Consider the following 23,747-nt stretch of genomic DNA (forward strand, 5'->3'; position numbering starts at 1 on the left):
CACCAAACACTCTGTATACAGCTCACACCCACAAAGCCTGAAAGCAGGGTTGATTCTGTCTACATGTAATTTTGTGTATGGAGTTACTCTTTACTGCACTGGCTGACAGAGTTTCTGTTTTCAAAGTAGTTTCCTTCATTGCTCCTTCTTTTATCAATCCCGTGGTTGGGGCTGCAACTTTTCCTCCCTCGTCTTTGTGGAAAACAGACCACACTCCAGGTTTGCACGGAATCTCTTCCACCGTATGTTTTTAGTAATTGTATAGTAGGGGAGGGGAAAAAAAAAAATCACTTTTCCCTTGTCAGACATTTCTAGCAACACTTTTTCCGTAAAGGCCTTCATCAGGAGTGGCTGAAATTTGAGCCTATTCATAGAAGCAGTCCTCAGAGAAGGTTAAGTTTGAGAAAGAAAGCAGAAAATATGGCTGAGCTGTGATTGAGAAATCCCTCCTGAGCGCGCTGGAGGGAGCGCGGCCTGGCGCGGTGAGCGCTCTTTGTTTCCGCGGCGCTGGGAGCAGCGCGAGGCTCCGCGCAGGCAGCGGGTGCCGGGCGCTGCCGCTGCCAGCACAGCTTCCAGAGGGTGTCATTTATTAGCCAGCACTCTGCTGCAAACTTTGCTCTGCTCTGGCTCCTTTTTCTGCCCTTGCACCTGTGCCCTTTGGTGGGCAGCGGCTGCGCCTGCTGCCTGCTGCGTGTCGGGGAATCGTGTGGCACTTTGTGTGCCTCCCTCAATGCATTTCCCTACTTCTGATTTGCTTTTCAGCTCTGGCTTTTTGTACCTTGTATTGGAGGTAAATGTATCTCTCTTGCTGTTGTTCCTTATTTCTTCCAAGCTGCTGTTGGTGGCAACTTAATAGTAGGGAATAAAGAAGAAGAAATATCCCATTTTAAAAATACAAGACACTCAGTTGACAGAGGCAAACGTGGCACATGCAGATGGCAGAGGGAAATCAAATGTTTATTTACCTTTTGGGATGAGTTGTTCAGATTGTAGTTAATCCCATTAGAGCAGGAACAATCCTCTTGGATGGTGAGGTCTGCACAGCACATGTAACCTTGGGGCCAGTTTGCTGAGGCACCTGTGTCCTTACCTGAGTGGTAATGGGAATTAGTAATAGTCTTAATATCAGTAATAATTTGTGTGCTCCAAAGGGTTTTTAGGTATGGGAGGAAGCGATTAAGGAAAAGGTAGAGCTGATTCTTTGCTGTCTTCCCATGGTCTATAATGGGACCAGCACAAGGTCCTATAAATAGCTTTGAACATTTTAATCTGTAACATTTGGTGTAAATTGTAACTTTCAGAAACTTATCTTTTATGTGGTGCAGTTTGCTTTTATGTCCCTACTGTCTAATCTTATCTTCCCATGTGCTGAAATATAAAAATTCATTGCAATTATCTTTCCTGTAGTAAGATATCAAGGAGTTGGTACATTGTAAGGGGACTGGGTTGAAGTACAATCAACACACATTTTTCTGGATCTAAAAATACCAGTGTTCCAAAGGTCAGCTAAATGATAAATCCCGTTCTAAGTGTATGTATAATACACATGAATGCACACTATAAATTTGTTTTATAGATTTTCATTGAAGTGCTTCACAGTCTGATGATAATTTCAAAACGTTTCGAGTTTATCTGAGGTCGCCGGTACAGCGAGCGAGGAGGGAGAGCCGCGAGAGGCAGCAAGAGGAGGTTCTGTCCCTCCCGGCCGAGGGACAAGGATCCTTCCTCTTTGGCATGGTTAAAATCCATCCTTGCTCTTCCCTAAGAAGCCACTTGGACAACTTCTCCTGTGGCCAGAGTCACTCCTGTTGATTTTAATAGGAACAGGCCCTTGTATCAGGCTGTTGACTTCTCCTTTGTTTCCCCGAGAGCACGGAGGGTGAATTTGTGCAGAGCGCAGCTGCTGGAGCTTGTGCTGCCTTTCCTGTGTGGACAGTGTGATCCATAACCCACAATTTAACAGCGTTTCTAGCAGGGCAAGCACAGAAATTCTTCTAGAAGTACTCCCAGAGCTCTGTTATCCCCTCTCGTGGTCTTTTTCTTTCCATGGGAAAAGGTGGATGCAACCAAGGCCCTGTAAATAATATAATTTACTTTAGGCATTTTTAGATGCATGAATACTGAAATGGATTTTCTCTAGCATATAAGGAGAGGAGACTTTTATTCCTTTCCAACTGGTGCAATTTATTCAAGTTTGGTGGTCTCGATATGCCTTTATTAGGAGTAATAGTTAAAAAAGAGGTAGTGGTCAAGGAAACTGAAGGACTCTCATCTGTTTCTCAAAATAATAAGTATTTTTAAGTAGACCCAATGTTTCTTGTACCGAACTAAATAAAGCATTCCAGAGTAAAATAAACACGTCTTCCCGTTCGTGCTTTCATTGCACAAGTCCTGCTGAAATTCGTGCTAAGAGGGCTTGAGAGTTTCCCTCCCTCCCTTTGGGGATCCCAGTGTCCGGCACTGTGTCCAGCCCGCTCCCTGCTCAGGACAAACACAGCTGGGTGCTCAGGTCTGTGCTCGCAGGAGCTCTGCAAAGAGCTCATCAAATGAGAACGCCTCACGTGCCTCGTCTGCGTGACTGTGAGGAGCAAGCCGAGTTTTAGCTACGCTTTCTGAAGTGTTACAGGCAATACAGTTGCTCTTTTCACTGGATAGTGCTTACTTTTCTTTGGGATCACAAATATTTGAATACAATTATTCAGTCAGCTGGACATCTTTTTCCTCCCATTTCTGCTCGAACAGTAGTAGAATTTAGTGTTGATTTAAAAGACTGTCTGCCTTAAAGCAGATTGCAGAGTTTGCACACTGTGAATTGTAATTAAAGTGTAAGGGGTGCTTATTATGTCAACAACTGGCATGAGAACCCCCGAGCAGCAGGTGACCCCAAACATGTGACGTTTGTGACAGCTAGGATCCTTCTTTCACTGGTTTAGCAATCTGAAAGACCAAATTGAAAGAAGCCCAGAGGCTGTATATTTCATTAAGTCCCAAGGGAAGTGTGGGATACAGCTTCCTTCTGCTTTGCTGGGACGTAGCCAAAAACTTTCTAGAGGCTCTGTTTTTGACAGAGGCTTGCTGAAGGGGGGGGAAGAAACCTTCCACCAATCACCCATAGGACCATAAATTTGACATTTCCCACAGTTTCTTTGAGGCACTCATGTTGCTGTGTCAGCAGTATGTCCCGAATCTTGTGTTGTATTGTTTGAAAAGGAACAGTCAAACTTTCAGGGGAGCTGAAATGTTTTTCTTCATTGTCCAACAGCTCCTCTGCTGCAGAAAAAAAACCCCACAAGGACTGTAAAGCACACCTCTCCAAACAGGGGCTGCTTTTATCAGCAGTGGGTTCTGTGCACGCTGGCAGAGCGTGTGCTGCTCTCTGACGAGGCAGAAGAGTCGATAACATTTCATCCATGTTACAGAGCAGGCAGGAGATTATCAGTTATACCCACACACGACCTGATTGCAGCAATGATAGGGAAAGGATCCTTATGAAAGCGCTGTGCTAAGTCTCTCCCCGCTGTAATTCCAGTTGGGTTATGTCAAGAATTATCTTGGCCCAAAGGCTGAATTATATGGTGTGTAACGCAGTTTGTAATTTATTTTTTAAATAATTCTGAGTTTCGCGTTAAACAAATTCTTTGGCCACAGACCCTGCCACACAGCCCACCAATCTTTTTGTGGGTGACCTGTGGTGCATCTGGAAAAGCCATGCTCTTCCTGAGCCTCCATGGGAGAGCAGGGAGCACTTCTCTGCATGGCTCAGGGGTAGAAGGGCTTTTCATCTTTGATAAGAAATTTTACTTAATTTTTTTCAAGACGTTTGAAAAACAGCAAATATGTGCTCATTGTCTTCATTTGTAGTTTGTTACCGTCACACACTTATTGATCTGTCCATCCACGCTGCCACAGCATGTCCTGCCACCTGGTTTGTGTGCTGCTGATTCCAGATCCTTCCCTTGCCTCGTGATGGTTGAGGGGTTTCCATGCTTCCTACATCAGTTTACATTGATATATGTTTTTAATTAGTGGATGAAAGGTTTAGAAATCTTGACTCCCAAATGTGAGCATTATCACTTCCACTGAGTAAGTGTTTCTGGTCAAGTCACTTAACCTATAGTCCTCATCTGCTTAGAGAGATGCTACAGTAACCAGCATTTTCTAAAGAAAATAGATCAAGCTAGATAAAGATAAAAAAAATTTAATAGTACTCCTTTTAGTACTTCTGTTTCAAAGGAGTATTTTGAGAATTATTGTTGATGTTGTTCTTTGATCTTGGATGAAAGATGCTTTAGAAATGTAAAATATCTTTGTTTTTTGTCATCTCAGTGGCTGTGAAATTTTTCTCAGAAATGAAATTTTGGAAAACATGCAGAAGGTTTCAGTGTAGACCCAGTTGTTTAATTTTTTTAGTAGACTTTCAGAAAAAAAAAAAAAAGTGACTGGGTTGTTTGTGATTACACATAGCACAGTGTGTCAGTGGAGATGTAGGTAATCTGGATTTCTTCATGCAACTTCCCTCATTTTGACATCATATTCCAGTGCTACTAAAAAAATAGTAAAACTGCTAAAATGTTGTGATTTTGAGGGTGGTTTGGAGCCCTTCCTGGCCACTCTGTGTGCTGCCATAATTCTCACAGGATTGCATTTTTATTTCTGACCGTTGGACTCTGGAACTGAGACAGAATTAGGCCCTAAGAAGTGCTGGAACAGCAGCTTTGCCACCTCTCAGCTCTGGCCCAGGGCAGTGGTCAACTTAATGTCTTTGCATTTGATTTCAGTACCTTCTGACAAAGACCTGCGAGCAGCCTCTTCCCTGCCAGCAGAGAAATGGGTGGAAATCCTGTTAAAAATGGCAGAGGGAGTAGTTGTAAGTCAATGAGGTGGCTACATTTGGTCTGTTTGTAATTTTTGGACGACTGGTTTCTTTTGAAAATCAGCTTCTAAGTGAACCCTTTCCCAAATGTAAGGCTGCACCTTTAACTTTTTGCAAGGTCTGTTTCTGAAGAAGAAAAATATAAACAACATTAGTAATGTTTTTGTCTGGGGAATTTTAGGGGGATTTTTTTTGTCAAACTGAAGTTTTCAGGCTCTGTAACGTACTGCTTGCTAAAAGGCACACTCTACAATGCATTAAGTACAACAGAATATTCCTTTGCAGGATTCCCTTTGTTGCAGACATTATTTATGACATTTTAGTCAATATTTGCATGGCAGACTGTCCAAAATTATTTTGTTTTAGGCACATCACTGATAACTGGACCCATACTCTTTATCATTCTTTTACATTCATTAGTCACTCTGTAGTGTTTTTAACATTTTAAAACACTCATGCAATTCAAAGGAAAATAGATTTCAGCCAAAACGCCTTCAAAATTATCTTTTTTCCTTTGAGTTATTCAGCGATTTTTAACACTTCATATGTTTGATGTTTTTTTCTTTAGTCTCAGCAAGGCAAAGTTTTTGCAGGCTTTGACTATGCTAAAGATAGGATTTTGATAGAAAAAAAAAAAGTGAGGTAAACTGAACTTAATGTGAAAATGTTATCAGACGTGGTGTAAGGTGTAGCCAGCCAAAAAACCTGGCTATTTGCCTTCTGTGTAAAAGGTAATTTAAAAAAAAAAATTACAACAAAACTAATTAGCAGATATTCTAATGCAAGAAAATGTTGCTGTTAGTAAAGTTTCTTCAATATGCCAGAAAGCAGATGGTGGCAATGGAATAGCGTTTTCTTTTGCCAGCTTTTCTATATGCTTTCTAAACCTGCAAGAGCTTTTGCTATTCAGTATTCAAATTTCTGACACTCTATGATCTTTTTCATCTTAAAACAGAAATAGAAACTGAAACTTAAAAATGTAATCAAGTCAAGCTGTCTGTTCATCAGATCATAACCATGGCTTTAAAAGTTTGATTAAAATTTCGTCTACGCAGTGTAGTTACGGGTTTGGAGAGCTCTGGACTTTTCTGGTTTTAAATTCCTTCCTCAAAATACGAACTTGCGGCATTGGGACCAAGTGAAAATGGATTTTAGGATGCATTTTCAGAGTCAACACATTATGCTGAATATTTTTTTCGGGGGCCAACTATATATACACCCAACCCTTTTCTGCATTTATAGTGATCCAGTGTCCTTTGAGGTGTAGATATAATTCCATTTCTCCATGATTTATGGTGGTTGGACCTCAGATTTTGCTGTTACTCATGCCGAGCCTGCAGGATGTTCCTTCTCTCCAAGTTTTAACTTTCTCTTCCACTTGCATGGCTTACAAACACAGCAGAAACACAGACCAAGTAGGCTGCCTACCAAAAGGCTGCTTTTTTTTCTGCCCGAGTCTGTGGTGTTGATGCCAACATGATACTGATGCAACAAAACACGTCCCGATTTTTATGGTAATTCTCAGTTCTCCTTCGCAGTCTACAATATTGTGAGAGTAGAAACAGATCCACAGAGCAACAGTCAGTGGCAATTCTTTGTGGGCAGAACCCTCTGACTTTACACTTGGAGAAAGGCTTTGGGCTGATGGCAGTATTTCTGCAATTATTTTGGGGGGAAAAAGAGGCAAAAGGAAAGGAGGAAGGGAAAAAAAGGGAGCTATCGAGCAGCTTTTTCTGCTGTATAATTTTATATATCTATGTATTTTTGCCAGCAGTTTAATTTTGTATATAGCTTAAGAAAACCTGAAATGGAAATTTTTCACATGCCACGTTGAACTCCTTGCAGTGCACAGAACAAGGAAAAGACATCTGCCAGAAAAAAAAAAAAAAAAGAAAAAAGAAAAAAAAAATTTGGCCACTACAACCAAATATGTACTTAAGAGGGACTGAAATGGGAGCCAAGAGGAAAAGTGTCAGGTACATCAAAATAAAAGAGTTGTGAAAACGGGACTGCAAGTGTAGATCCACAATAAAAAAATAGTACCTAAACTTTGCTTAGACTGCCTCATCTGTAACTTGTTATTAATCTGCTATTGACAGAATCTCCATGGAATATTAGTTCATCTTTTGTTTATTTCTGAAATAGCCACACATATTTTTATCATCAACATTGTTTTTCCCTGTGTGAAATAGAATCATCCTGAATAGGGAAAATGGGCCCATTCTTTGAGATATTAGTTCTTTTTAAGTATTCTTCACTCTGTTGGATGTACAGATTCCTAGTTGAGTTTTCGGTTGATCACAGGAAAATGTTGCACTTGTCCTTTCGAGGAAAGAGAAGAGGGAGAGATTGAAAAAGGAGGAGGCTGGGGCTCGTGCCCAGTTCGTTGGTGTGGTGAAGGCTTTTCTTTGTTTTTGCTGGCTGATGAAGCCTGGAATGGCTGAGGCCGTGGAGAGACCTTGGGAACAGGCACGGACTGAAATGTAGGAGCACGCTGATGGTCCCCGCGAACAGCGTGGTTATCCGTGTGCCGCTAGAATGGCCAGCTCTGGACAGCAGTTTGTGAAGCGTGTGCTTGTTGTCAAGGGCTTATTTGGCTTTCTGATGGAGGCAGTTTTGAAAAAAAAATCTGCCCTGGAAAATCCAGAGATCCTCCTTGGGCGTGACCTTGCAGCGCGGCGCGCCTTGGCCGGAGGAAAGGCGCCAGCTCGCCAGCTCCTGCTCGGGATAAAGGATGAGGATGGGCACTGACGCCAATAGCCTGGGAATACGCTGCTCCCCGCCCAGGGTCCCAGAAGGATGAGTTTGTCACAATAAATAAATAACAAGGGGATGGTGGGGGATAGAGATTAATTGGGTGGCTGTACGATCGCCAATGGAGTCTCACCATATGGTGGACATAATCCTGCTTTGCTGATGGTGGTTTTCTCACCAGGGTAAAACTGCACAAAAGCAGAATGGAGGGCCTTTGACCAAAGCTACCAGATCTGCCCATCACACAGGCTCATCTCCACTTGCCTTTGTAGATGAAGTCAGGCATTGCAAAACCAGCTCTTTAGTCATCCTACATACTATTGTTATTGTTAAACTGAGATAGAAAATACTCTGGAGAGAGATGATTTCTTGTTTTTCAAAATAACTAACGAGAAAAAGAAAGGCAAGTGAAACAGGAGCCGAGCGGACTGGAAATATCCCCTTCTAGGTGACTTTGGATCCGCTCTACCAAATAATTTTCTACATAATGTAGTTGAAGGCTTCCTAAGTGGGCTCTGCCATTGCCATTGTAATGGCTGCTTTGGTGGGAGGGAGACTTTATTATCCAGAGCTCAGGAGCCCGGCCCTGTGCTTTTTACTCCTGTTAGTAACTGTGCCTCTCAAGGTAAATCACTTAACCTCTATGTGCCTCCTTCATCCCTGCATAAAGTGGGCATAGTTATGCTCACCTTTCCCACAGAGGTGTTGTAAAGCTTAGTTTAATGTTAATAAGCTGTTTTAATTTTCAGGATAAAAGGATGTTCTATAAATATACATTAGAAGTAATAATAGTTTTAATGTATGCCATTATTTTATAACAGTGCTTTTCTAGTTTTAGAATTTTTTTAGTGGTTTGAAATTATTACAGGATCAGTTTTTGTTAATTAAAGATTGACATTCAGGCAAAATTTGTTGAATTGTTCTATAAATCCAGGTCTGTGTGCACTGAGCATGCCCAGAGCTGAGCTCACCTGCACTTTGGGATCATCAGGACGGCCCTTTGGCTTTTAAAACAACTCTTTGATGCATGTGCTCAGAAGTTTGATGGCTTCTAAATAGAATGGTTCAAATATTTCAAAGCACTTGAGATTCGTATAGTGTGAAGCAATTTAAAATTATTGTACTGCAATTAATTTTAAATAACTGAGCACTGCATATGTCTAGAAACCCGTACAGATCCAAATGGAAGCTCTCTAAAAATTGAAATGATTCAATAAATTTAAATCACTCTGAAGAAATGGATGTAAGTACTGTAAATCATTTTGTGAGGGGGATAAGCAAATTTTTTGCAAGTGAATCTGAGGGTAGAGACTCTAATTAGATTTTTTATTTTGGGGTTTATGATGATGAAATGTAGGTTAATATATATTTCCTAGGGATATGAGGGCAGCTCTTGTTGATCCATATGGTTTCTTGTAGCTCTTACATAGGCTGGTTTTTTTTATTTCCCAAGATTACAGAAACTTAGCAATCCAACTTTGCACATATTTTTTTTCCATTACAAATATCTTTCCCTCCAAATCTGTATAAAAAGACATGAGAAAAATATTGGTCCACAGCTAGAAATGCCAAGTGTATTTTTAAATGCGGCTAAAAAAAAATCCTGCAGAATTAAAACCCTGTGCAGCATGGAAGCTCACATTTTGTGGAGTTGGGCTGCTCAATCAATATGAATTTTTATATGCCTCCATCACTGGTTCAGGTACAACCTGTATCTGCAGGTAGCAAAGTGGATTATTGCCTGATAGCTGTTCGTTAGCTGAGAGCATGTTCTCTCTCCTTCCCTTACAGATGTATTAGAAAGATGCTATCTCGTTGTAGGGAGGCTGCTAAAAATATTGATGCGAGACCTATTGGAAAGTAATGTCATTTCCATTGGCTCCAGCTCAGCTCCAGGAAAATCCGCGTGCGGCTCCCTCCTCCTCCTCCTGCTGCTGCTGCTGCTGCTGCTGCCGTCGCGCCACGCGGGCTCCATCCCAGCTCTGGGGGTGCCGCTCTTCCCCAGTGCCAGGGCCAGCAATGACAACTTGGTGCTGCTCTCCTGACCCTCCCATTTCACTGTGTCCCCAGCAGCCGCAGGGAAAATGGGGCAGCGTGGTCCCTCCTTGTGGAAGCGCCCGGCTCTGCTCCTGGAGCGCTTCATCCGGACATGTGGCCACCTCTTGGCAAAGGGTTCCTGAGGGTCTGGCCTCTGGTGTTGGCGTGTCCCACATCCTCAGGGTGGGACAGAGCCCTTGGAGGCCGAGGGAGCCCCTCTGCCAGGCTACTCCTGGTCATTGTGCTCTGGGGAGGGAAATTATTTCGGGATTTGCTCCATGGCTTGGTGGGCTCTTCCTGGCTGGAGGAGCCACGGAAAGCGAGAGGGGCCCCTCAGCAGGGTCTTCCTTAAGGCCTTACCTTACTTTTAGACAGTTGTCATTATCTTTGTCTAAAGGTCATGGCTAAATTGAATAAAAGGAAAGCTGTGTGTTCCTGTCGATGCACAATGGCAGTATTGACTTTCGTAATCCAGTTTGCTGAGGGGTGAGAGAATTAAATTAGATATCTAAGCACAGAAATTGAGAGCCTTTGAAAACAAAGATAAGGAGACAGCCTGTATTTTCCTTTTCCTGGGAGCTCTGGGCTCAAGATTTTGCAGGTGTGTCATCTGATCCATGGCTTGCATCGATCAAAACTGTGCCAATGCATATTTAATTAGCAAGGGGACCCTGGATGCATTATGGCCATCATCCCTATATTGAATGGACTGTCAGACTTTCTGAATGCCTCCCCACCCCCCCCCCGTTTCGTTGTTTGGGGAGCTTCTGCATTTTGTCTGAGCAGCTAAAAGTTTCTTTGTTTTTAGCTGGTGATGCATACAGCACCACTGAGGAGAATACAAACAAGTAAAGTCCTAAAGTGTTTATTTTGTCTAGGAAAAAGGGCTGAACCAATTTGAATCCTTTGGGTAACGGATTTTTGTATCTCTTGGAATTAAAAAAAACACAGTCGCACGATGTTTACTTTAAGAATATTTTATTATAACAAATAAAATCTGTGCTGTGGGATTTCTTAAGGAAGCCTTTGATGACAATTTGAATTAAGTCAAAATTAACGTTTGCTACTGCAAAGGAATAAATAGAAAATGTTCCAGAAATGAATCAGTAAGCAGGAATCAAAGGCTGTAAACTGTTTTAAAAACAAACATTTACAAGTGAATCAAATACTTGTTTGTAATATCAAGGAACAAATATGGGAATACACAGATTCCCCACATTCTAGGCTATCACACGATAGCAGTAAATCATTTATGGGCTTGTGAGAACAAAGAAAGTTGATTTAAAATGAAACCATTTTGATACAGCTTTAGGGTCTCGGTGAAGTTTCGCCTTCTTATTCCCAGCGAGGAGGGAAGTGAGGGGGAATTTCTGCAGCCAAAAAAAAAAGTTAGGGAGGGAGTTTTGGAGATCTTTGTTTGCGTCCACCTTGGTACAAAGCCGGCCCAGCAGACAGAGTGTTGCCTGATAAACAGATGTAATACACAAAGTCTGCTTACAATACCGAGCAACAGACTGTGGGCACATGTTTTGGGCTCATTCAAACTCATCAGCATAGTCTAGCTGGCTGTTTTGTTGCTAGTCTGCTTACGGGGTAGCTTAGGAGCGTCTTAGTGGTGAAGTAACAAGGAGGGGTTTTTTTTTGCCACAAAAGTTTTGTGGCAGGGGCTGATGGGAAAATCATTTGCATACATCTTGTTACAAAGGCTGACTACTTCCTGGCTTAGACAAAGTGTTGCCTGATAAACAGACTTAACACACAAATGTCTGTCTGGAATAAACAACAGCAAGCTTTGATTTACATTTCCATTATCAAAGATAATCTCTTTCCCAGTGTACAGGAATTAAGAGTCCTTGCCTTATAAAAAAGAAAAACCAGGCTGGCACCACAGGGATTTTACCAGTGCAGAACCTTGTTGGGGAGCCGTGGGATGGAGTGTACAGTGCAGGGGTATGGAATAAAACTGGGAATCTGGTGCTGGCGTGTACATGTGTGATGGTGAGGTAGATGATAATGGAGCACTTTGAACTCCCTATTAAAGTTGACTTGAAAGCAATGGCTGGAGTAAAATGGAGAGCCAGGCCTTCCTTTAAAGAAATCCTAGTAGCCACCAAAATCGCCGTAAATAATAATTGTAGCATGTATGGAGTGACCCCTATGTGTTTATATTATAATGTATAATGAAGGGAAAGTGAGTGTAAAAAAGCCCCAGTCCTGGTGCTGGTTTCTGTTTGTAAATCCCTTAAGCGCACCACATAAGACTGTATATAAAAGAGCATGATTTCAATTTTTTTTTTTTTTTAATGTATATAAATCTTTGGTAGAATCCATGCCCAAAATTATAGATGAAAAATTTATTGCATGAACACAACCCAGCCATATAAATTTTTTATTACAAATAGGGCTCTGAAACTTGAATAAAATATGTCAGTTTATTATACAGTATTCCCCCCACCCCCAAAACATGATATGAATGGAAAATTTAGCTTGTGCACTTCTGTGGTGCTCCTGTGAGGTGCTGGGCTGGTGGAGGAGAGGAACCTGCTGTATTTCACTGCAGAGCAGGCTCAGCATGGGCAGTGGCGGTGCTGCCCTGCTCATCTGGCATCGCCGGTCATTTTTTTCCTGCACTACGTGGGGATCACCTTTACTGTTTCCAGGATAGATGTGTCTGCACCTGTGGTAGCTCACAGGCTGCTCAGAGGCTCACGTTCTGCTGGGGAGCTGCTCTGCAGAGGTAAAAATTGTCTTGGCACCCACTCACTGGGTCTGCGCAAACCAGCAGACAATGAGGAGGGTCACTGCCACCCCAGTGAATTCCAGGCTGGATTCAGCCTGCCCTGGAAAACACAGTGTGTTTTTGGGAGTGCTCCACAAAGTGTCCCGTCTCTCCCCAGTCAGGTGGCCATGGAGTGGTTTAGCAATTGCAAGTGCCATGGCACTCAAAAGAGGCTTTTTTGGTGGAGGAGTGCAACAACACTTCACCGTCTGTGTCACGGTCTGCAAAAAAGAACAACATTGTCAGTCTGTTGACATTGGTGCTGTCCACGGGCCAGACTTTCCTGGGAAGGTTTTATTCTTTCCAAACAATGGAGCGCTCCCTTCCAGTGCCGCCAGCCCTGCTTCCCTGCAGCCGCCGTGCAGCCCAGCTGGAGCTGTGCTCCTGCTGCAGCTGAAAGGGAAAACTGCAGCCTGAGAAGTCCAGAGCTTCCATCCCGGAGCTGGAGGTCCCTGCCTGCATAGGGTTTGGGATCAGGCAGATCTGGGGCTGGGTCCTGCTGAGGTAGCATATGCTTAAGGAACAGATCCAAAAGGGAGCGGAGAATAGAGACGTGAGAGGAAATGCTACTTTGAAAAACTAGCCTGTTTTGTTGTTTGCGTATTTTTTTTTTCCTTTATCCCTTAATCATGATTGATTCTTGGAAGTGGAGAGTAAAATAGCTTCAACATGTTTTTTTGATCCTGTTTGCCATGGTTGTGGTTGATAGCAGATCCGCTTGAGCTTCTCTTGACCAGTAACCTTGAGCCCAGTGCACAGACTCACTCAAACCCCAGCTAGCTCAGGGTTAAACATTCCAGCCACTAACTTTTCTCTAACTAAAAAAGCCCCCAAATAAAACCCTTTGTGCTATTCAAGGTTAAGCTTCCTTAAACATACAACTAGATTCCTTGGTGATTTTTTTTTTTTTTAATCAGCAATCTTAATAGTGGTTCCTCACTATAATATTTCCAACTCCATCTGAAATCATTTAAATCCTCCCCTTAATAACATGCACTTTATTGTAATATACAGATTCTTTGGCTTCCTACCAGCCTTAGCTTAAGGCACCAATGAAACTCGTTGCCACAGGGGGCCGTGGATTCAAGAGGGGCTCGCATCTACTGTATATTTTGTTTTGTATGTTTTCCAATGGCTCTAATTATTGCAGGTGGTAGAATTTAACTGGCAGTGTTGTTGCTAAAGAAAATAGGCATAAAGTGTATACTGTTTTGCAGAGTGGCTATCAAATATATAGAAAAGAGAAAATCAAATGAATTGTTAAACTGCTCTATAGTAAGTGATTTTATTGATTTAATGCAAATGCTTATGAAAACGATCTTCCATTTATATCAATTATGTATGGGCAAAAATTAATTTATTCCTCCGGTCACCTGTTTGGCTAACTGACTCAGCAGGACAGACATTCCCCCTCCTGTCGTAGCCGAGCCCGCAAAACACTAAACGTTCAGAAAACTGGAATTTGAAAGTTTCCATGTGCAAAACAACAAAAAAGCCCCGACAGGAGTTAGTGCCAACTGCTGAAAAAGCAGAGAGCGAGTGGTGGAGGCTGAGCAAGACTCCCTCGTCCTAGGCAAGACTGTAAAACACAACGGCTCTGATTTTGCCAATCCCTTAACCATGTGGCGGCACATTTATATGTGCCGGATCATCTGCGGCATCTGAATAAAATCAGGGAAGCAAAATTCTGCATATAAACATTTTGGCTAAGTGCCTCAACTCAGTCTTCTTATCTGGGGTTTCCACAAGATGCCACCTTGCATAACAATGCTGAGCACACGCTTGCCCAGTCCATGTTTTCGGTAGCCTCCCATGATCCCCACCGCAGGATTGAGTGGCTTTAATTCTACCTCGTCCTGTGTTTTACTGCCCTGCGCCTCTCCACGAAGAATAGTGCTTAAAGCTGTGTTGTCTTTCCCTGGGAAATTAATATTTAATTTCAGCAGAAGGGGGTGGGTTGCGGGGAAACAGAATTAGGAAAAACGCCATGGTGGCGATAAAGGGAGAAAGTTAAAGATTCGGCGTGCAAACAAACGTCCTACGGCCAGTGGAGCCCCTCTTGTGCCACCAGCCTTGGTGTTGGAAAAACAGCACTCGAGGCAGACAAAAGTACTTTGTTTGTTCCTCCCGAGGCAGGAGCAGCTTGGGCTGTGCGTGCTGCCCACCGGCTGCAGGGCTGTGCTGGAGCCAAGGTGCCAGCGCCGAGCCCGGCTCTCGCGGCCGCCACCGCCGCCCTCTCGCCGCCTGCCTGGCACGTTCCAAAATTTTGGGAAAGGGAAACGCGCTCCCAGTCCCACATTTCAGCGGGAGCTTCTCCAGATCTATAAATTTTTGTGGAATTCCGAGCCTACTTGAAACATAAAGCCCAAACTCTGATTGAGCCATGGCTGGCTGGAGGGAAAGTAAAACCTAAAAAATAAGCAAAAGGCTGATGCCCGCCCTGTAAAATGAAATCCGTTGAATGTTGACTTTGAACGTTAACTAAATATTTTACATTCCTGATATTTTACCTTTGTTTCTACCTTTGCGGTATCGGAAACTCGAAACTTCTTGCCAAAATCCAGAATACAACAGCGCTGTGCGTGTTACCCCCATAGCGTATCTGCTGGCATTGATTTCAGCTTCAGGGAGAGATTATTGAGTAGATCAATATTTAAAACAAAATTGCAGAAGTGAGGATTTTTTTTCTCCCCTTTAGCTTCATTGGCAAAATTATTAAAAATAATAAATTCAAAAGAGAGGAAATAGATTCTGTGACATACTGGGTTTATATCACTTTTTAGGGAAATTTAATTGATTTCTAATAGAAGTATCATGACTGAAGATTTCTTTGCTATATATTCTGAGTGGTTATATTCTGAAATTCATCAAGTTTTATTTTGCGGGTGCTTTTTTTTTACTTGTAGTTTTTAATTTATACAAGATTGTCCTCTAAGCTTCTGAATGATACCTAAAGCAGACAGTCAGCAGGTAAAAATATAATTTGAATATTTAAAATAGGCATTTTCTTTATAGTGCTCTGCGGTAATTAAAATCTTCATTTGCTTAAAAGCAAGGAACCTTTTTAAAGCAATAAATTAGCATTGCTTGACCCCAGGTCACTAGTAGTACTGCTTCTTCCAGCACTATTAATACCTCAAAGAAAAAGAAGGGGTGGTGTTATGACTCTGTTGCAATAGAAGTAAGATTTTCAATTTAATCACAGTTAAGTGTCGTGACCTTTTGATCTTGCGTTGACTTCTCACTGAAATGTGGTCAAATTTCAGACAGCTAGTTCCAAACTCTGCAAAGTCAAGGTGAAGTCAGAAAATGGGTTTGCCACGATGAGGGGTGGTGTTGAGGCATTAGCAAGCGGTTTCGTTGCCTAAGTTTTGTTTCACAGCAAAAACTTTTTCTACAGGATCAACAAATTAGAGAATTTCTGGGGAAAGGAAAAAAAATGTATTAATTGCAAAAAACCAGTTATTTGAGGGATTTCTTAAAAAATATTTTTTCCACAGGTAAAGGGACTTTTTTTTCCCAGTCCATAGTGACAGAAATAATTAAGAAGGAAAATACTGTTTGACTAAAGCTTCCACTAAGAATAAATTTTGGACCAAAGAGCGATCATCTTCACATAAAGTAGAGTTAATAATGTGTAAAAAATGCAAAACGCTCATATTTACACACACCCTTTTATAGATCATTTTATTATTTTAGGCAAATAAATTTTGCTTGTTGGAGAGTGTTAGCTGGGAGGTTTGTGGGATTATTTACACAAGTTCTAAAGCAGGTCACCCAGTGTCTGGACTCACTTATCCCACTGCAAATCACCACCAGCACCGAGCATTTTAGGGATCTTGTGGTGCTGTAACCACTGCGAAAGCACGCCAAAAAAAATCAGCTCTTCCCTCAGTTTTGCAGATTTCGTTCCAGAAATGTGTAGCCAACAATCTCCACGACTCTGTAGGGTTGCTAAGTTACCTTTCTATGCCTGCTTGGAGATATGTTTTGAGACTTTACTATGTGTTGGAGTAAGGCTCTGGTTTGTATACAACATAGAGGCTGCATTATAAAAAAACATGTAGGAGAGTCATTTAAATATGCCTTCTTTAAAAAGAAGGATTCTCAAAGCTTAATTTATGCCAACACACACACACCCCAAGCACTCTGTGTAGTGCCACAAACAAGATTCCCTTTTTTAATTTTTTTCTTTTTATTTTTTTCCTTTTTTCTGGCTAGCAAACGTATTACCTAGGCACGGGACTTTTGCCATTATCATGTCCTAGTGCAACACTCCTGTCCTCAGTTTGTACTCTCAGCCTTTTGAGGAAGTCTGGCGCCTCTGATCTATTTTCCACAGCAGACCCTGTAATTTTTGGCTGTATTTTATGTTTTTCAGATTCAAGTCAATCTGAAAGTCCCAGCCAGCCAAGTGAAGCTGATATTAAGGACCAGCCAGAAAATGGTAAGTTCTTACCTGCTGCTCCTGCTTTGGGATATTAAAACAGCCCCAATTTATAAAGATTTTTTTTTTCCCCCATGTCTAAGATAAAAAGATGATTCAGAATAATTGACATGGGTTGGCTACAAATAGGTTGTGCACTCTCCTCATAGTTAAAATGCTACTGCTTCACTAATCTGAAGTAGCATTTCTTTGTCCAATCCTGGAGAGAGACTTTTTTTTTTCCCCCCTTTAAAATTAATTTTAATTAGGGAGATGCCATAAAAGAGCCTGCTGTATGCAACCCTTATCCTTATTCCTCCATAGCAAAGGCTTTCAGTCCCTGGGCCTTGAGTCAAGATATTCAGGGGTGTAGATACAACAGGAAAACAGATCAGGGAGGTTCAGCCACAGCTCCTTGGTGCTTCTCTCCACGTTCTCCAGTGGCAGTGGCTGCAGTGGAAGCATTAGAAGAACTTGCACTTTTGGGAAAACTCATATCCTCTGCATTCAAAGTGGAAGCGATGGCTTCTGCTGGACCAATGGTTTGCTTTGTAAAGCAGCCTGGAAAAAAAAATCATTCAGTAATAGTGGATTTCTGTATGTGAAAAGATGACTATGTGTGTAATGGAACAGCTTCTCTTCCTCTTTGTGTTTAGCTAAGGTAGACCTCAACAATTTTTGTTGGCCCATCAGCAACTGAGTTTTGTTTTGTTACTTATATTTAGGACTTAGAATAAGGGATGATTATTACTAGTAGTTTTTCTTGACTTCTTTTATCTATAACCAGAACTTTTTTTCATAAGATGTAAATGTAGATTGTGTTATCTGCTGTACTTGGGGTCTGCTCTACAGGAAAGAGAATTTGTGTGAAGGGTTTATGCCCCTGAATCACCATTTCTGGGGTGTGTAAACCCATGTAGAAATACTGTATCTGTAGTGATACAGGTGTGAATTCCCTTTCTCAGAGCAATAACTGCTTTGCCATAAACCCCTACAAGGGACAGTGAGGCTGAGGGGCTTCCTCTGGACTGCTTTGGGGTTAGGGTTTAATATTAAGGGAAGAAAAAGAGGTTTAGGTACCTAAAAACCTTTGAACTAGCAGCATGAATCCTAGGACATGGAACATAGGGCTCATGGGGCTGCTGAGATTTTGGCTATTTGGGCTCCTGTGTTTTCCTCCCATTAGATATGAAAGGTTTCATATTTTGATAGATTTTGTGCTGTTCATCTCTAAACATACCATCTTAAAACATGGCTGTTGTTTCTGAAAGACAGCGTCTAATTTCCCTTATCAATCCTGTTCACAGAAATTCTAATTTGTAGCCAAAGGATTGCAAGGTTAAGAGAAGAACTGACTAAACTGTGATTTTTGTTCTGCCAATTCTGCTATTTTTTTTTTATGGGGAATATGTTGCCTGTGTTTATTAAATCATATTTTAATTTAGAATGTATTAGGCACCAAGCATGTTATTATTTCATGTTTAGATAATATTCTTTCTCAGCTATTAAAGCACAGTTCATCTTACCCTGCAGTTTCTTGGTCTTTAACAAAGCTTGCTACTCAAGAACTGCCCCGAAAAGCAGCAATGTCAGTGTTTAATAATGTAGAATCTGTAAAAGCCTAGTGAAATGAAATATCTCTGATTTGGAGCCTGAGTCTTCTTTGTAAAACAATCTTTTAGCGAATTCTTGGAACTTTGCTGCTGACCTGCAAAAGGTACTTTATTTTTTTTTAATTTTTTTTTTTTTTTTTAATAAACAGGAAAAGGATTTTTCTCTTTTTTTTTTTTTTTCTCAGTTTTACTAAAGGGTATTTTTTCCCCACAGCAGCAGCCTCCTCAGTGGCTGTGCACCTTCTGCAGTGCGTGTGTGGGAGATTTTCTGAGCCAGAGCTGGCCCTGAAGGGCTCCTTCCCCCCGGGCAGGCTGAGCTCATTCCCAGCACACACAGCCCCCAGCCCCGGGGTACCCAGCATAGATCAACACAAATCTGCAGCTCTTATCTCCTGGACGTGAGGATGAAAACAAAACTGCAGCCTTTAGAAAATGAAAAACTGCACGCACAGGAACGGACACAATAAATCATATTAACTGCGTTGTTCTACACTTGCTGTAGACCCACTTCCACAGGGCCTGATCCAAATCCCTCAGGAGTCAATGGGAGGCTCGTAATTGATTTTACTGAGAGTGGGAATGAGCCCACACAGAGAGGAAAAAAATTTTTTAATTATTTTTTTTCTTTTCTTTTTTTTTTTTTTTTGAGTCGAGGAAAAAATAGAATCGTGAATAATCTCATTCCCACTGATGCCAACAGTGGAGTGACCAGATTGAGGGCAGATTTGGAAGCATTTTTGCATGTGTTTCTGGAAGGCACAAAGAAGTGTATCGATTCAGGGCTGCCTTTTCCATGCATGCATTCCTTCATTTTAAAAAAATAAATCTTTAAAGGCCTTGTGAGGGTTATACAGCCTCTCTACTTGCCTGTTAATATCCTTTCTGTTCCACTCCATAAATTCTAGAGCTATTTATTATACACATATATTTTGCATACCTTGAGTAATGTAGGTTCAGAAGGGTCAACTATACGGCCCTGAAAAAGAAGGCCTCCTACTACAGATTTTAATTTATCATCCTAAATTGTATGTGTTGTTTTGCAAAGCCTGTGTGCCTAACCTTCATTGAAGTGAAGTTCATGGGAAAAAAAAAAAGCTTTTTTTTTTTTTTTTTTTTTTTTTTTTAGAACCACTCCTGGTGTTTTTCTAGTGGGTTTTGCTGGTTCATTTTCTGGAGCAGGATCATCACAGACAGGGAAGGTGGTGACACCTTCTGCTCTTAGTGGTGGCTTCAACACCAACTCTGCTCTTTCCCTCAGCCTTCCTTAAGCCAGAATAGTTTCCAGGCAGCCATCCAGTCACCACTGCAAATATTTAACAGAAATATTAAGCATTTAATTGTTTCCAAGGGCAGAGGTGCAGCATGATGGCCATGCAGGCAAGACAGGGCTTGTTGGTCATGGACAGTCCAAGGTCCAGATGTTTTGTGCTGGAGCTGGGGGTAAAACCAACACAGGGTGTGCTGCTCTGTCACCATGGGAAACAGCTTTTTGGGGAGAGGCAGAAAATCCAGGATTCCTCTGTTTGTTGTATGGGTGAGGAAATTTTCAGGGGCAATAATGAAAGAGGCCAGTGACTTCATCTGAAGGGCAAGAACATTTTTTGATGCCCTGATATTTTGCTCAAACGAGGGGTTTTTTCTGACCAGCTGGGTGGAACAACCATGTGGAAAATTCCCCACTTTTGTAGTTGCCTAATGGTATGTAAAAGCTTCATTTCAGTTGGCACCACGAAGTGATTTTGCAATTCACCCAATCAAAAAAAAAAAAAGAAAGGGAGGGGGGGTATTGATCTTAAAAACTTGTTAAATGCGCTGGTTTGGTGTTGTGTTTTATAAACAAACTAGTTTTCAGTGAAGGGAGGATGACAAAATGGGTAGTCTGATGTAGTGAAGTGACTGCATGCCTGGGGATCAGGAACAACTGAATTCCCAGCTCAGCACTGCTGTGGACACTCTCTCGGGCTTTTATTCTCACTTTCAGTGGTGGAAGCAGCTATCAGATAGATTTTCTTTTTGTAAGTAGGATTACTTTAAACTTTTGTAGGGAAACCTTTTGCTCTTGTTGTCTGCAAAGTGGGGATATTTGCCATTTTGGCTTTCAGAGAATATTAAGAGTCAGATTCTGCTCTGCTCCATGAGGAGCTGAGCTCTGGAGAGAGGCAGGGAGGATGTAGCAGAGCAGTTAATGACTGTGGTGCTGCTGTCAGTGAGGGGATGTCAGGCAGGGTTTGTGTTTGATGTGGTGGCACTGGTGAGTGAGTAAGTGCAGCGTAAAGGTGCACACGAGGTGTGCAGTGCAGAGCAGGAGAATGCTGTGTCATTTCTGACAGCTGCTCTCCAGCAGGGGACTCTGATTCGGTGCCTCAGAGATGGTAGCGCAGCACTTTGATTGTAGACGAGCGAGCTCTTTTTAAAGAAGTTGGTGAATTCTCCCATTTCAAGTGAGCAGGGCAGCATTTATTATTACAGCTGATTGCAAATGTGTGCCAAATCCATTGCTCAAACAATTTCTGAAGAGGGAGAGGCGTTTCTCTAAAAAATAAAAATGTGTAATGCCCAAACCAAATGCTTTTTGGCTTTAATGCAGTCTTCACTGCTTTGAGCTGCAAGTACCTGAACAGCATTGCAGGAAATGAAAGGCACATTGTTCATTGAAACATTAAAAAAAAAAAGAAAGAAAAAAGAAAAACAGTGATGCACCGTAACTGGCAGAACTCGTTTTTCAGCCCTGCAGTAATTACACTGGACTTGTAAATATCATCTGTGAATTCTTTGCTTAAGTAGGATTGGACTTGAGTATAAACCTTAGAAAAATGTTTAAGTATATACTTACTTTTCCATGCCTAAAAACAGAAAGGAAGAATTTCTGGTCCTTGAGCTGTGGGGGGAAGAGAAGGTCACAGTGGGAACAAATGCAAAGAGAAGTTTCTTCTTCTCCAGGCAAAGCTGGTCATGGAAGGCGTGATTTAGCCTTGGCTGAAAGGGAGGAGGAGATTATGTGTGGGAAGACCCCTAAGCCTAAACTAACAGGCTGCAGAGCCCAGTGCCCCTGTAAATGCTTTCCTTCTGCTCCCAAATGTGGCATTCCAAGCAGTGGGATAGCTTGGGCCAGGGGAAGGATCTTGGACTCAGAGCTCACCCTTCAAACCCTCATCCCAAGCACAGAGCTGGTGACTGCTCTTGGTGGCTGTCCCCATCACTCATCCCAGGTTAAATGGCAGCTGAGGGACATCCAGTTCATTCCACAGCCAAATTTAAAACAGAGCTCGATACCAACTCTCCAAAGAGGTGCTGGGTTTGTCTGGAGGCTCCCCTGTCCTTGGAAAAGCCCCTCAGCTCCCACCTGAGGAGTGCAAGGACACGAGCAGCCCCCTGAACACACCGTGCTGGAACTGGTGCTGTTAGAAAACACACGGTCTCAGATGACTAACATTCCTGAAACACCTCATTTTCAGGAGATAACTGAGCCTTGCAGAGAAAGTTTTCTATCAGTTGCAGCTGCAAAGGCAGGAATACAGTAACGGCAGCTTTTATTAATGTTCTTGTTCATGGGATTATTTGCATCAGAATCTTATAAATGCAAGAAGACTCTCCTCTCTTGTTTACAGAGCCACGCTGAGGAGTTATCACAGCCTGAGGGACTAATCTAAAATTAACTTTCTTCAGAAAAAGCTTTAAAAAAAAAGCCCTTAGCATTTCCAATAAGGAATCTCATCGCTGGCGCTGAAGTCAGAGCTCCTGGTGATGTCAGCTTGTTTGCACCTTTGGAACTTGCCAGGACCAAATTCTGAACAGATTTGCACCCTTACGGATCGCGTTGTGTGCTGACTGGGAACAGCAGTGGGGAAATTTGTCCAGGCTTGGAAGCTGTGGCCGAGTCTGGGAGTGCTGGTGGGGTCTGGTCTCTCCTGGCTGCCCTGGGACTGGGCAGGACAGGCTGTTGAGTCTGACAGGACCCATCAGCCAAGAAGGGTCTGCTGAGGTCCAACCTGTGTTTCATCACCCCCTGAGAGTGCCTGCAGGCAGCTCTGAGAGCCAGCTTTTCCCAAGGAAACAAAAGCAGATATGTCTGGTTATAAATTTAGCTTATGTGCGATGTAGTCTTGCGTTTCCTTCATCTTATTTCATTCATTGCGTTACATTTCCAAAAAGAGCTAGAAATACAGCATTTCAATCATAATAACCTAGAATTGAGGCTTTGCAGCGTCCAGGTGTATTTCCCATCCAGACTCATGACTGTCATGAAGAATCATCTGAATTATTAGGAAAGAAAACACCATTTTCCCCTATAATACCATATTCTTTTCTGAGTCCAGACTGTGAGGCAGAGTTACACCATTTCCAGGATTTAGTGGGTGCTGTGGTAGGCTCAGGATTTAGCCTGCTTATCAGTGGCTGTCACTCTCTTGGGGGAATCCAGTGATCCAAATGGCTCTGTCTGTCAGTCAGGCCAGCAATGGGGACGTCAGTGGGGTCAGCAGTGCAGCCTCTGCTGGGCATGGCTGGAGACCCCTCTCACCAGTGACCTGCAGTGCTCGAGCCTTGGGCATTGACAGAGGGCTTCAGTCTCCACTACTGCTCACCATTAACCTCCACGAGCAAAGCATTCCCACAAAAAATTCATGCAAGGCGAGGATGACAGGAAATATTCAAAGCATGAAATGAATGCTTATAGCATGACAAAGCAGTGCTTGAAAGACATGAAGCGTTCATTGCGCTTGGAGTGGCTGAGCACTGCAAAGGAGAGGAGAAATAAGTGTGGCTCCAGTATATGTTTTTATTTCCCATTGTGTGTGTGCAGAAAAAAACAATGAGCCCTTCCAATGGATAAGGTGCATAAATGCAGCTAATTATTCTAAGTCTTTTCAAAAATGCATTTTTATTCTGTTGCTCCGTCCCATTCTCCGTCCCATGAAACTTTATCCATGAGATGACAGCAAGGGCCATCTAGAGGGCAGCTTGGAAATGGGATGGCCAGGAGCAGCCTCTTAGGGAACTCCTGAGCTTCCCTTCGAAGGGTCAAGGATTTTCTTTGCCCCGAGGGCACCTCAGTGCCAGGTCACTGCCCCCTGCTCTGTGCCAGCGCTGGGATGGGCAGGCAGCCATCCTGTGCCCACGTCCCACGCCCCAGGACACAGCAGCTGGAGCTGTGAGCAACCACCAGCTCTCACTACAACTGTTTTTAATGTCTCTCTTCTTGAGAGAGCTGCTGTTTAATTAGCAGCTGGGGGCTGGGTTGCGTCAGGGTAATTGCGGCCGCCGGAG

At 42.5% G+C, this 23,747-nt stretch overlaps 1 protein-coding gene across 12 annotated transcripts in view; it reads left to right on the forward strand.

Annotated features, from left to right (window-relative positions):
- Positions 1-23,747, forward strand: part of NFIA (nuclear factor I A) — a 248,614-nt gene that overhangs the window by 118,351 nt on the left and 106,516 nt on the right. For 11 of the 12 annotated variants that reach the window (XM_063166224.1, XM_063166223.1, XM_063166222.1 and 8 more), the window contains exon 3: positions 16,825-16,890. The exons of the other annotated variant lie outside the window; for it this stretch is intronic. In XM_063166224.1, the coding sequence (XP_063022294.1) occupies positions 16,825-16,890 (66 nt within the window). The remainder of the gene's footprint in view (positions 1-16,824; positions 16,891-23,747) is intronic. 12 annotated transcript variants of the gene reach the window in all.

The sequence above is a fragment of the Melospiza melodia genome, chromosome 11, assembly GCF_035770615.1.
Source record: "Melospiza melodia melodia isolate bMelMel2 chromosome 11, bMelMel2.pri, whole genome shotgun sequence".
Taxonomy (NCBI): Eukaryota; Metazoa; Chordata; class Aves; order Passeriformes; family Passerellidae; genus Melospiza; species Melospiza melodia.